At 45.7% G+C, this 13,723-nt stretch overlaps 1 protein-coding gene across 1 annotated transcript in view; it reads left to right on the plus strand.

Moving 5' to 3' along the window:
* The window catches only part of Arhgap31 (Rho GTPase activating protein 31), a 107,074-nt gene that overhangs the window by 82,943 nt on the left and 10,408 nt on the right, over positions 1-13,723 (plus strand). Inside the window, exons 4-8 of the mRNA XM_048346689.1 lie at positions 4,377-4,459; positions 5,558-5,665; positions 6,331-6,473; positions 9,096-9,291; positions 11,611-11,735. Of these exons, the coding sequence (XP_048202646.1) occupies positions 4,377-4,459; positions 5,558-5,665; positions 6,331-6,473; positions 9,096-9,291; positions 11,611-11,735 (655 nt within the window). The remainder of the gene's footprint in view (positions 1-4,376; positions 4,460-5,557; positions 5,666-6,330; positions 6,474-9,095; positions 9,292-11,610; positions 11,736-13,723) is intronic.

Below are 13,723 nucleotides of genomic sequence, written 5' to 3' on the forward strand. Positions count from 1 at the left end.
TTAAGTAGGATAATCAGAGGCAACATTTAAACAGAGACAAGGGTAAAGTGTGGGAACCGACTATGATCCTATCTGGGTAAAGAGGGTGACAGGAAGAAACAGCAGGTGCAAAGGCCCTGTTGGGGGGAGGGGGGTAAGCCGTGCTGAGCTGGAGAGAAGCCAGTGTGGCCAGCACAGAGCAAACCGAGGGGCAGAGAGGGGATGAGGGGCAGATCAATCCACAGGCAGCCCTATCAGCTCTAGCACTTGCTTCTGCAGGTAAAAAAGGGAACATGTATAAGACTTTCGTCTGTGTATTTTTTATGCATTGCTTTAAAAAAATCACTTGCACAAATTGCTTTTAAAAATGGACTTAATAACTGAGTAAAGTGTTTTTATGAATTCTAAGTAATGAAAGAACTTGAAGCAGAGCCTGGGATGCAGTTGGAAGGGAGAGATCTTCCAGGTTTGTGATGGACCACAGTTGGGGTGGAGTCAGGTAGTACTGTCCAAGTAGCAGAATTCAAGCTTCAAGGGAAGGATAGCTTTGGGGAAAACAGAACAACCCAGAGCAAGGTCCTGCCATCAAGTGGCTCTAATTCTAGCTACTCAGGAGGCTGAGATCTGAGGATCGAGGTTTGAAACCACCCCAGGCAGACAAATGTGTGAGACTCTCATTTCCAATTAGCCAGCAAAAACTGGTCTCACTGATACCAAGAAACGACGCAGTGCAAATAATCACAGATTCATCCTAGCTCTTTAAAGATTTGAACATTATCCAGATTGGCTTGGCTTAGTGTTGAGTGAAATTCTCTTCCAGACAGAAAATGAGGGTGGGAAAATTTTCACTTCCCCTCCTGCAGTTTTCTAACAAGAGATCTCCTATCCCAGTGGGAGAACATGAAGCCAAAAATAAGTTTGCAGTGACTAGACATCTCCAGGAGGAAAAAAATTATTAGGGTCTAAAGAGCTGTGGATAGGACAAGATAGAGGTTGGAAGGGGAGAGCTGGTAAAGAAATAATGAAATAAACCAATCCCAGCTGGGACCTGCCCACACCAGAGGATGGGCCTGCCTTCCCACTCTCAGAAAACAAAGATATTAACAGCTTCCTAAAGTATGAAAGGAACTTTCCATGAGGGCTACACCTTGATTCCCCAGACACATTTAAAATAAAAATTGGGGAGTGGAATAAAGATTTGTGCAGCTTGATCATGGCTGAGCAGCAAGAAAAAGCCTCAGAGCTTCCCTCTGTACTTCATTGATCGCCTCCTGCTTCCTTATCCCTCCTGGCCCTGAAATCACAGCCTAGCTTCCCATAGTGGTGCTGTCCCTGCCTGGCAGAGACCCAGCGCTGCTCCACAGCCCTGTTTTCTGAATATAGGCTCTGAGGAAGAGAAGGAAGGTGTCTAGGTTCTCCCAGAAGGCCTTGGCCTGACCCTGGCCCTCCTCATCTGTGTGTCTCACAAAGCCAGGATAACAGCAAGAAGTCCCTTACTTGTTAGCAAACACTCCACAAGACTGGGACACCTGCAACTGTAACACCTGACATTGCTCCCCCATTCTGCCTTGGGAAAGAGACCTCAAGCTTTTCCTATGGTGAACTGTGCTTCCTTTTAAAGCAGTGGTCCTCAGCAGGGCTACTGTGGCTGGTGTCTATAATCTGAGCTACTCAGGGAGACTGAGATCTGGGGATTGCTGTTCCAAGCCAGCCCAGGCAGGAAAGTCTGTGAGACTCTTAATTTCCAATTAACTACCAAAAAGCTAGAAGTAGCTCAAGGGTAGAGTGCCAGCATTGAGCACAGAAGCTCAGGGACAGCACCCAGGCCCTGAATTCAAGCTCCAGGACCAGCCAACAAACCAACCAACAAAAAAGAATACACAGTGGGCTTCTGTATATGTTTTGTCTCATTTTAAAAAGGGAGCCAGAGCCAGTCACCGGTGGCTTATGCCTATAATCCTAGCTACTCAGGAGGCTGGGATCTGAGAATTGTGGATTAAAACCAGCCCAGGCAAGAGACTCTTATCTCCAACAAACCTCTCAGAAACAGCCAGAAATGGTGCTGTGGCTCAAGTGGTAGAGCACTAGCCTTGAACACAAAGAGGCTCAGGGACAGAGTCCAGGCCCTGAGTTCAAGCCCAAGGACCAGCCAAAATTAAAAAAGGGAACCCAGTGCCAGTGTCCTACAATTGCCATCCTAGCTACTCAGGAGGCTGAGATCTGAGGATTGAGGTTTGAAGCCAGCTGGGGCAGGAAAAGCCCATTAGACTCTTATCTCAAATAAACTAAAAAAGCCAGAAGTAGAGCTGTAGCTCAAGTGGTAGAACACTAATCTTGAATAAAGGAAGCTCAGGGACAGTGCTTAGGCCTGGAGTTTAAGCCCCAGGACAGGCACAAAAAGAGAAAAGAAAAGAAAAAGGGGTCAGGAAGTGGTGGCATATTCTCCGAATTCCAGCCCTCTGGAGGTTGAGATGGAAGAATCTCAAGTTCAAGAGCTAAATAACAAAGCCTAATCCTGGTGAGGGACAGGGGGAAATCTTGAGAGACAAAGCCCTGACATGATGCTCCAAGCACAGGGAAACTTCTAGAAGCCAGGACTGTCCTGGTCATGGACTTATTACATCTCTGAGCTTACAGAGCTTCCATTCTAGAAGAGGCCATCAGTACCAGGGTGAGGAGAAGGTCAAGGCTAGGCCGGTCCCTGGATTTCTCCTGTCAGGACCATGGGGCCTGGAAATAAGCAGGTGCTGGCTATAGCCACTTCCCTTTCCACGTTCATGAATGATGAGTGCACCAAATCTCAGTGTGAACTTTAGGATTTAAACACAAGCCAGAAAATGATAGCTTAAAATCAAATAAAGGTGAACCACTACAAAACCCAGAAATTAGACTCTCATCTTTGCTTGTATTATAGTGGCCAGTACTTACCAAGTTAAAGAATGTATTTGAACTGGGCACCAGTGACTCATGCTTGTAATCCTAGCTACTCAGGAGGCTACGATCTGAGAATGGAGATTTGAAGCCAGCCCAGGTAGACAGATCCCATTTAGCCAGCAAAAAGCCATAAGTGGACATATGACTAAAGTGATTAGAACACCAGCCTTAAGCACAAAAAACCAAGTGAGAATGAGGCCTTGAAGTCAAGCCCCAGTACCAGCACACACATATACAATCCCACACAACAGAATATATTCGATCATTATTCCTGGCATTACATACAAATATAAAGGAAGCTTGCAGAACCAGGAGGAAAATAGAAGACTGTCAGTTACAAATACCTATGAACTCAAGACCAGAAAGATGTGAGTTCAGGAGCCTATTTTAAAATATGTCTTGGTCTAGCTGGGGCTATCCAGGTATGCACCTACGAAAAACAATCATGAATCATAACTTAAATATGTAAATGATATTACTAACATATGTAAATTATACCAGTTGAAGAAAAAGGATGTGCTAGGCATGGTGCCGCATAACTGTTAGCACCAGCACACGGAGGGAGCAGCCAGGAGGATCGCAGTTCCGAGCCAGCATGGGAGACCTTGTCTCAAAAACAAGTCCAGAACTGGTGTCATTACCATTGCCTTGGATTCAGGTAGTGTGCACCTGCTGGCAGCTCCTGAGCATTCACATTGCCCCAGAGGACCTGTGACCCAGGCCATAAGCAGGACAGATTTTCAGGACAGGGACACAAGGCATGAGGAGTCTTACCAAGGATGCAACAACCTAGAGCAGGTGAGAGGAATGTCGGCCAACCTGTCCCCACAATGCCTTCCTGGTGTTCCTCTCCCAGGAGGCCGGGATGATGTGGGAACAAAATGCTCACACAGGATATAACCCAAGATTGAGCTTTGGTGTAAGGCCACAGGGTCTCAGGGAGAAAGCTCTTACCCCTGCCAAGGAAAGCGTGTATATCTTCCTTGCCTCTTGGCATCAAGGACAGCGCTGAGAACTTGAGGTCACGAAAGAGTCACCGTTAAGTGGGGAATAGCTGGTCACACCCACGAAGCCAGCTGGCTGAGTAGCCTTGAGCCACGAGGACAGCTCCATTGAACTTTGTCCCTGTCTCTTATCTCTCTGAATGTGAGGCTCTGCCACTTCCTGCCATGCAGGCTGTACCCAGATCCTATGTGCTTTCTCCTTCTAGAAGAAAGGAGGACACACAGAGACGTGTGCAACCCACTTGTCCTTGTGAGCACACATGGTGAGATTCTTCACATAATCAGTCCTCACAAATTGCAGTTGGTGGCTGTGTTCAAGCCACCAACTTCAAGAGCTTGCCACCTGTAAGGCTGGAATTTGCAAGGCTGGAGTACCAGGGGCCCAAATAAGACAACACTCACAGGTGGGCATCTTTGCTCCCAGGCACTTACTAAGATGTTTTGTGCTCTTCTCCACAGGAGGCAGTGTCACATTGCCAAGAAGAAGGCCAACTGGCTCGAATCCAAAATGTTATCCAGAAGCTTCCACCATCCCATTATAGGTAAGGCTCTTGGTGTGGTGTGATGTCAGGGACAAAGGTGACATGGTAAAGGGAGCAAATTCAGTGGATAGTGGCATTTCCCCGGGGCCATTTTGGAAACAGTGAACAGGTCACTGTTGTGGGAGTGATTTGGTGTCTTGGTCAGGAATACTGGCAGCAAAGCATAATCTGTCTCCATGTCACTTGGAAAGGGATTATCAGAATAAATCAGTAAGTCATCTCAATCACATAAGCTAGCCTCACAGTGACATTCTTGGTTCTTAACACAGATTTCTAGCATAACTAAATCTGTGGAGACCTAGGCTGAATACAGCTGCCGAGCACTTGGTTGCCTGATGTCTCCTCTAGTTGCTCTTTAGTTACCAGTCCTAAGCCATCTCCAGCCTCCTTATAGCGTAGCCCGGATGTTACTACCCTCCTGAGTGATCTGCCCCTGCTCACCTTTTACAAAGAGGCAGATTGTGATGGGGTAGGAGAAAGAACAGAGCAATCACTAACGTTGTTTGCCCATGAAATGAGCTTCCTAGCAAGCACCGAACATTTTTGTATTACATGTTATTTTAATTAGTTTTGCATTCGAATTTGTTACACATGAATTAATTATAGATTCATATAATACAAAGGGATTTCATTCTGTCATTGTATACAGTATATAGTGAACAATATTCCATTATTCCTATTCCTCTCCTCTTTTTTGCAAACAGTCTTTAGTGGGTTTAATTATTCTGTCTTCAATAATATATCTGAGGAACCATTTTTAAGAACCTAGATGAGAACTAGACTGTGGAGAAATAATTCAGTTTTGAGCAAAATGAGGAACAAATGGTCACTAAGAACCCTCAGATTCTGAGGTCTGGGATTCCTGGGTTCAGTCTTGGCTGGTGCTGGGGATAGAGGCTCAGCCTTGTCCCTACCCTGGGCCAGTGGACCCAGGGTCAAGGAAATTGCATTCATTAGTCTTGATCTCTCACCAATATTCCTTCCAAACGTGTACAGTATAAACAGAGTCTCTTAAATCCAAACTTAGAAATGGTCCCCAGATGTCAACAAGCCACTCAAGTTTCTTTGTTGAAAAATTTTTTTTAAAAATCATTGCAGGACCTTGGAATACCTGATTCGACACCTGACCCACATCGCCTCCTTCAGCAGCAAGACCAACATGCATGCCAGGAACCTGGCCCTGGTGTGGGCCCCAAACCTCCTCAGGTAACCCACATCGTCACCTTTTCACCACCCGCAGGCTCAGAGCTGCCCACCAATGGAAATGGAGTGTAGGTTTTTCAAATTTGAAACCCTTGAAGACAAACTTGGAGCTAAATGATCTTTTATAGCACATACGAATTCAAGGTAATCTGAACAACCTAGGTTCTTTGTTGGCCTACTTGGCAACTCTGGGTTCCAAAGGCATTTGTTGGCTTTAAAAGTTATGGGCCTGTATGCTGTCATTTTTTTTCTGAAAAGGCCTTTCTTGTCCTTGGGGATCATTGGCTTTTCTTGGCTTTGATGGGGTCACAGCTGGCTATAACTTGAATCAGCTGCTTCATGTGACTTTATAAATAATGGCCTACCCCCCAGGACAGTTGGCTGGGGTTGGGGGTGGGGGAGTAGAAGGAGATTTTATGAAGAAAAAAAGAAGTCATTTCTGGGGAAGTGTTTCCACTCTTGCAGTATATACTGTCCGGTAACTGTTCTAAGTTTGTTTGGTGTGCTGGGCTTCATCACAGACTTTCAAGAGACTCTTTAGTCATCATAAGGAGTTAAAATCATCTACCAACTAACTGTAATAAATTTAAAGTGTCTCTCATTGGTGCCTGTTACGGCTTCTGTTTGTAAGGCAGATTCATTCAGTGAAAATGTTTCTTCCACATCAGGTCTAAAGAAATCGAAGCCAGCGGGTGCAGTGGGGATGCAGCCTTCCTGGCCGTCCGGGTCCAGCAGGTGGTGATTGAATTCATACTGAACCATGTGGATCAAATCTTTAACAATGGTGCTCCTGGGCCTCTGGAAAACAATGGTAATGACTGGCACATAAACCCACCAGGCTATCCTTCTTCTCTTGGACCCTGGTCCTGGGCCCTAAGCATAAGCTAGGCTTGGTTCTACCTCTTTGTGTGTGTTGTGCACATAGATGGCCTATACCATGAGTTTGGTATGGTATAGAGTAGAGCTAAGGTAAGCTTCTGTTCTTTTGTGAGTTCTTACTCTCTTGGAGTTATTTTGAATTGATTAGGCATCATTTTTTCCTTGCACAAATGATATTTCAAAAGACCCTTATGCATAGAGTCTTAAATGAAAGCTATAAGTGGTAGTATGTTCACCCTCCCACAAAAACCCAGAATGCATGCTCCTCCTGTCCTGAATACTAACTTAGGTGTTACCTGGCACGAGTCAGTAAACATACGCAAGCTGATTACTTTGGGATGTTTGGGGTACCTCATGATGACAGGAGAAAGAAACCCCTAGGAGAGAGTGAATGATGTTACTTGAACTGTGAGCCTAATTGTAGAATCCAGAAATCCAGTTGATCACGATTCTTGCTAGGGATGATTTGTGTGACAAAGGGCTTTTCCAACCCTGGAGTGCATCTTGTGAAAACACAGATTACCTGACCTCAGCCCCAGAGTTTCTGATCCAGTCAGCCAGGAATACAGCTGGTCTGGTGTGTTGGTGACATTTGTGCATCTGACGATACTGGTGTCACTGGTCAGAGTCCACACCTGGAGAACCAGTGTGTGTGAGCACTGTAGCTTCCGAACGCTTGCTAGTTGTTTCTTGTTTCCGGTTCAGCTAATAGATTTGGGGAAATCACTAAACTCATCTGAATAACCCATTTCACTTAGCAACCAATGTAGATGGCTTAAGAGAGAGAATGTGGACACGAAATCTCAGTCCTCAGGGCTCCAGCCTCCACTTTAATATGCATATGGTATGTACTAACCTACCAATACATTTTTTTTTTTTTTTGGCCAGTCCTGGGCCTTGGACTCAGGGCCTGAGCACTGTCCCTGGCTTCTTCCCGCTCAAGGCTAGCACTCTGCCACTTGAGCCACAGAGCCGCTTCTGGCCGTTTTCTGTATATGTGGTACTGGGGAACCGAACCTAGGGCCTCATGTATCCGAGGCAGGCACTCTTGCCACTAGGCTATATCCCCAGCCCCTACCAATACATTTTAGTTCCTTTCTTGTTCTCCTGCTTCTTCAGTCTTTACTGCCAACTTAGTGGATCATGAGGTGCTGATAGGATATGAACTGCATAAAATTTACCACCAAGGGTTTGTTTCTCCCAGAGTAATAAACACACCTCGTCTGATAGAGAAACCTAGGACAGCAAAAGATGGTATATACAAACTCCAATTTTGTGGCCGTCTCATAAAAATCCAATACCTTTATTTGATTGATAAAAACACTGAGGCCAGAGAGACTATGATATCTCCAACAAGTACATTCTGCCTGCCTCCTGTATATCAAGTGCTGTCCTAGACACTGGGGACACAAATGGCCAAGATCCTGCCTTGCATACTCATAGCTAATGTCTAATGGGGAAGAAAGCCACATTATGTCTTAGAAATACATTGCCACTTCAAAGGTGATCAATACCAAGAAATACAACAGGGTTAACAGAGTGGCCAGTGACTTTAAGGTGTTTTTTGGGGACAGAATGGTCATGGTCTACAAGGAAGTGATTATTGGACTAACACAGAGAACCCGTCACATAAGGCCCTGGCAGTGGGAGGCAGGGAGGATGCTCCAAAGACAGAGGATGTGGAGTGGGATGCTCAGAGGTGGCGATGCTCTGAGTACTGTCAGAAAGTAAGCCAACCTGCGCTGGGGATGTGGCTTAGTGGTAGAGTGCTGGCCTAGCATGCATGAAGCCCTGGATTTAAGTCCTCAGTACCACATAAACAGAAAAAGCCAGAAGTGGCGCTGTGGCTCAAGTGGTAGAGTGCTAGCCGTGAGCAAGAGAAGCTCAGTGCCCAGGCGCTGGGTTCAAGCTCTGGGAAGGGGGCGGGGGGAGGGGGGGTGGTGAGGTAAGCCAATGTGGCAAAGAACTGTTGTAGTCCAGAAACTTTACTGAAATATGTTCAGGAGCAAAGATGTATATACCGGATGTATTTAACTGCAATCCTGAAGAATGTCAGCCAGCCTTCTCTGTCCTGAAAAACACGCCTGCATTATGTGCTGTCTCTATTGTCTGTCCACAAGGCCCTTTACCATGGCTGTGACACCTCCTACCCAGACAAGTGCCGGCCAGCCACATCTGAGCACAAGAGAGTCCTAGACGGCCTGCCATTCTGTAGTCTCCACTGTGGCGTTATTGCTTGTTAATTGTTGGGCGGAGAGCACACTTGTTTCTGTATGTTCTGTGATGTCTAGCAGCTTCCTTGGCCTTCACCTACTAAGATACCGGCAGTTTTCCCACATGAATTTGTGACAAACAAAAATGTCTCCAGACATGATGACCAAGTGTCCTTTTCTGGGGTGTGGAAATGAAGTATGCAGAAAACACTTGAAGATCAGAAGAGAGAACACTGTAGAGAGGTCAGAGGATGCATGCTGTAGATGAGCGATCTGGCTGAAGCTGCCTGAACCTACTGTGCCGGCTTTGTCCATACTGAGCCTTTCTCTTTCCTTTACAGATGACAGGCCCATCATGAAGAGCCTGACTCTGCCAGTATTGTCACCCATGAAGCTGGTGAGCCTGGAGGAGGCTCAGGCCCGCAGCCTGGCTACAAACCACCCCGCTCGGAAAGAAAGGAGGGAGAACAGCCTGCCTGAGATTGTGCCTCCCATGGGCGCTCACTTCCACACTGTCCTTGAGTTGCCAGATAGCAAGTACATAGCATTTTTTTTTTAATTCTGAGGAATATGTGGATGGAGGGAGATAGAGGAGGTGGGGTAGATAGTCTCAGGGCCATGATGGCAGTGTGGGTTGGGGTTACGGTCTAGATTGGGTGTAAATAAATGTACCTGAGGAGAAGGGAGCTGTCTTCATGACTCTTTTTCACTGAGGACGCCCTCCCCACCCCCTCGGTCTCCCATTGGAGACCCCAGGCACCAGGATATAGATGGGAGTCATAGGGGACTCATCAGAACCTAACTAAAACTCCTTACTAAAAATCTCTTACTTCCTTTTCTCATGTTATTTATTTGTTTGTTTGCTTGTGCCAATACTTGGGCTTAAACACAGGGTCTGGGTGCTATCCCTTAACTTTTTTTTTTTTTTTTTTTTTTTTTTGCTCCAGCACTTGAGCCATAGCTCTGCTTCTGGCTTTTTGGTGGTTAATTGGAGATAAGCATCTTACAGACTTTTCTTTCTGCCCAGGCTGGCTTCAAACCATGATCCTCAGATCTCAGCCTCTTGCGTAGCCAGGATTTCAGGTGTGAGCCACCAGTGCCCAGTGCTTTCTTACCTCTTTGACTTAGACAAAATAGGCCTGGGATTTACAAGAGGAAGTTTACTGAAAACAAACCTCCCCTCCCCCCACCTCCCCACATCGCATTACAAAAGACATGAAAAAGAGATAAATCTAACAGAACAAGTTGACAAATGAGAGCACTGTCAGCATCCCTGACTCCCTTCCCTCCTCTCCATGTGTCAGACTCCTCCCTCCACTAATCAATCAGACATCATTTGCATGGGTAGAAGACTCTTCCTCTCTCACTTCTTCCTCCTCCGACCTCCTCACTGTACCCCAAATATGGAGGAAGACAGTGTTTTAAGTCAGACAGTAGGGAAAGGAACCGAGCCATCTTTCCCTGGGAGGATGTCAACCACAGTGAGTGAAAAGAATAGAAATTGGTTCCTTCTCAGGCTCTTGCCAAAGATGGCCAGCTGTTTCCCCTTGGGGAGGAAGAAACAAGATTTCCACCTTGTACAACTACAGGAGGCACCAGCCACCATGCTGTAGGAACAGCACACCTGAACACCCCTGGGAGAAGTCCCCCATTTCCTAGAACATGGGGTTGGTACCCCGTTGGAACTGAATGCATGGTACCTCTCCCTAAATCAGCAGAGAATAAGACTCTTCCCGAGGTGTCAGAACGAAGGATACCAGGGGAGGACCATCTAGTGCATGATTCACTACAAGGCTGGGTGCTTAGGAAGAAAACGAAGCAAAGTTCAAAGGAAAGCACAAAGTACTGCAGTCTTGTCTGGAATGACTGTAAAGACACGCTATGCCTGAGAGCTGACTATGAGTGCTCACTAAGAAAAAGTCCAGGGTGAGACCCACAAGTTGGAGAGTCTCACACTGAACTTCTTTGTAAAGTTGCATGGTAGGGTAGAGTGGCAGCTGTGCTGGCTTCTGTGGTGCCTGTCTCTGTCCCACCCAGTCCAGTTCTGCCCCTGGCGCACTGACCCCTGTCTTCAGTGCCCCCAAACCCACCTAGCATGCTACCCTTCTCAGCTTTCTCATCCTTCCCTTTGTATCCACGAAAGCATCTTGTAGCCCTCACTTTTCTCACGTGTGAAAATGCCCACAATGTGGCCACCAAGCAGGGAGCATCACAGGACTGGGATCAATGGTCTTCAATGTTTATTTCTCTTTCACAAAATCTTGGAGCTGGGTGCCTGTGGCTCACACCTGTAATCCTACCTACTCAGGAGGCTGAGATCTGAGGATCATGGTTCAAAGCCAGCTTGGACAAGAAAATCTATTAGACTGTTAGCCACTCAAAAAAAATAAAAAAGCCAGAGTAGAGCTTGTAGAGCTGTGGCTCAAGTGGTAGAGCCCTAGTCTTGAGCTGAGAAAACTCAGGGATAGCTCCCAGGCCCTGAGTTCAAATCCTAGGACCAGCACACACACAAAAATGTATGTTTGACAACCAAGCTTGCCACAACTACTTCTACGACCAGAGTTGTATGGTTGCTTATAACCTTCAGTCCTCCACTGCCTCCGGCTTCTGTTGGTCCTGACCCCCTTATATAGATGACTTTGCCTCTAGCCCTCAGGTCAGAGGTCTTTTCTGTAGGCCAAGCCTACCTTGGTTTATACATGGTGAAAGTCAAGCTCAACTTATGTTTTATCGAGGACCTCCCTGAACTAGCAGAGCCATTCATAACTAGAAACATGTTTGGAATCTTCTTTCTCTGTTTCAAAATTGCTTAGAAGGACATGTTTAAACTGATCTCTTATGGCTTGGCTCTTTCAGGAGAAAACTTTCCAGTAAATCAAAGAAGTGGAAATCTATATTCAACTTGGGACGATCTGGGTCAGATTCCAAATCAAAACTGAGTAGAAATGGGAGTGTCTTTGTGAGAGGACAGCGGCTCTCAGGTAAGAAACAGCAATTGTGTCCTTATCTGGGGTTCCAGTCAGAGACAGTCCCTGAGCAGAAGAGGCCAAGGGACTGAGTTAAAGGCTCCTAGGAGAAGGAATGTTGGGAACAAGGAGAAAGAAGATGGGATTTTAAAGAATAAAAGAAAACTTGAGTTATGGCTCAGGTTGGGCGGAGGCCAGCCCAAGTTTGTCCTTATAAAACTACCTCCCAGCCAGGTGCCAGTGGCTCATGCTGATAATCCTAGCTACTCAGGAGGCTGAGATCTAATGATCGTGGTTCAAAGCCAGCCTGGGCAGAAAAGTCCATGAGACTCTTACCTCGAATTAACCATAAAAATAAAATTAAAAAGAAAACAGAAGTGGAGCTGTGGTCTAAGTGGTAGAGCACTAGCCTTGAGCAAATGCAGCTCTGGGACAAGTCCCAAGCCATGAGTTCAAGCCCAGTGCTCACATGCGCTTGAGTATACATAGCCCTACACAAACACATTTGCCTCGCATCTGCCTCTGTGTTGCATCAACAGGAAAACAATTGCTTTCAACTGAGTATCTGCTATGTTCTACTAAATGAAACATACTTCATGTTCATTTCTTATTTAGTCCTCACAATAGTTTTTTTTCCTCCTTCCATACACTTTTAACGAAAGTGAAGCTTAGAAATCTCTTTATCTGAAGTCATATGGCCCCATTGTGTCAGAGTTGAGATTCAAACCCAGATCTCTCTGAATCTAGTTTCATTAACAGCTTCCAGTCCTGGACCTCTTAGACAGTTGCCCTGTTTATCCTCTGAACAGGCCTGATAGAAGTAACTGCCTTCCAACCAGTTCAGTGACCTCAAAGAGAGAGCTTGTGTTAGTGACTGTGTCTGCCTTCCTCTGTGTTCTGTTGCTATAAGACTGGGTGATTTATAAAGAACAGAGGATTGACTTTGTCTCACAGTTTCAGAGGTTATGATGGCTGTAAGCACGACTCTGGCCCCTACTTGGTTTTTGATGAAAGCTCTGTGTTGCTTCAATCCATAATGAAAGGCAGAATGGGAGCCTGTGCTTGCAGAAGAGAGAAAGGGGCTCCCAAGTCTCGCAGTAGTTAACTTCATTCCTTCAAGAGAGAGCTTATCAGGGATCAGCCCCCATGGCCCAAACCCCTCCCTCAGGTCCTACCTTCCAACACTGCTATACTGAGGACTTAACATTCCAACCCAGGAACTTTCTGTGTCTTAAATACTGTTGTGCCTGGAATAGGTTTTACTCATTTAGATCACATTTTTCTAAAACCTGGCTCTGCATAGGGTTATCATAAAAAGTTGGGTTGGATTGGCTCTGTTGTAGAGAGAGGGTGGTGGGTAAGATAATTGGAGGAACAAGGAGTCTGCAGACTTCAAGGAGCAGAGCTGCTCCTAGAAAGAAAGGTGACTCAGGTTCCTTTATCTCCTCTCACCTGACTGTACCAAAAACCTACGTGCTGACAGATATGAGTATAGCCAATAATTCTACTTGCCTAATAAGAGGAGCTGTTTGGGGGGGTGGCAGGGATTCTACCCTAGAGATTCAACCTTGAATTGTTTTCAATATTTGGGTATTACAGTTCTGGCTATTAGACATAAGGCTGTGAAAAGCAACCCTAAATATTATTTATTTACTTATTTCTTTCTTTATTTTTATTTTTGCCAGTCCTGGGGTTTGAACTAAGGGCCTAGGTGCTGTCCCTGATCCTCTTTGTGCTCAAGGCTAGCACTCTTAATATTTGAGCCATAGTGCCATTTCCAGCTTTTTCTGAGTCCTTCATTGGAAATAGTCATCTCACCCACTTTTCCCTGGGCTATCTTCAAACCGTGATCCTCAGATCTCAGCCTCCAGAGTAGCTAGGATAACAGGTATGAGCCACCAGCGCCCAGCAACTTTAAATGTTTTTTGTCAGTGAAATTGGTTAATAGCTGTTTGACAAAATTATGATTTACCTTTATAAAATATTAGTGAAATTGTATCAGT

Source organism: Perognathus longimembris, chromosome 5 (assembly GCF_023159225.1).
Source record: "Perognathus longimembris pacificus isolate PPM17 chromosome 5, ASM2315922v1, whole genome shotgun sequence".
NCBI lineage: Eukaryota > Metazoa > Chordata > Mammalia > Rodentia > Heteromyidae > Perognathus > Perognathus longimembris.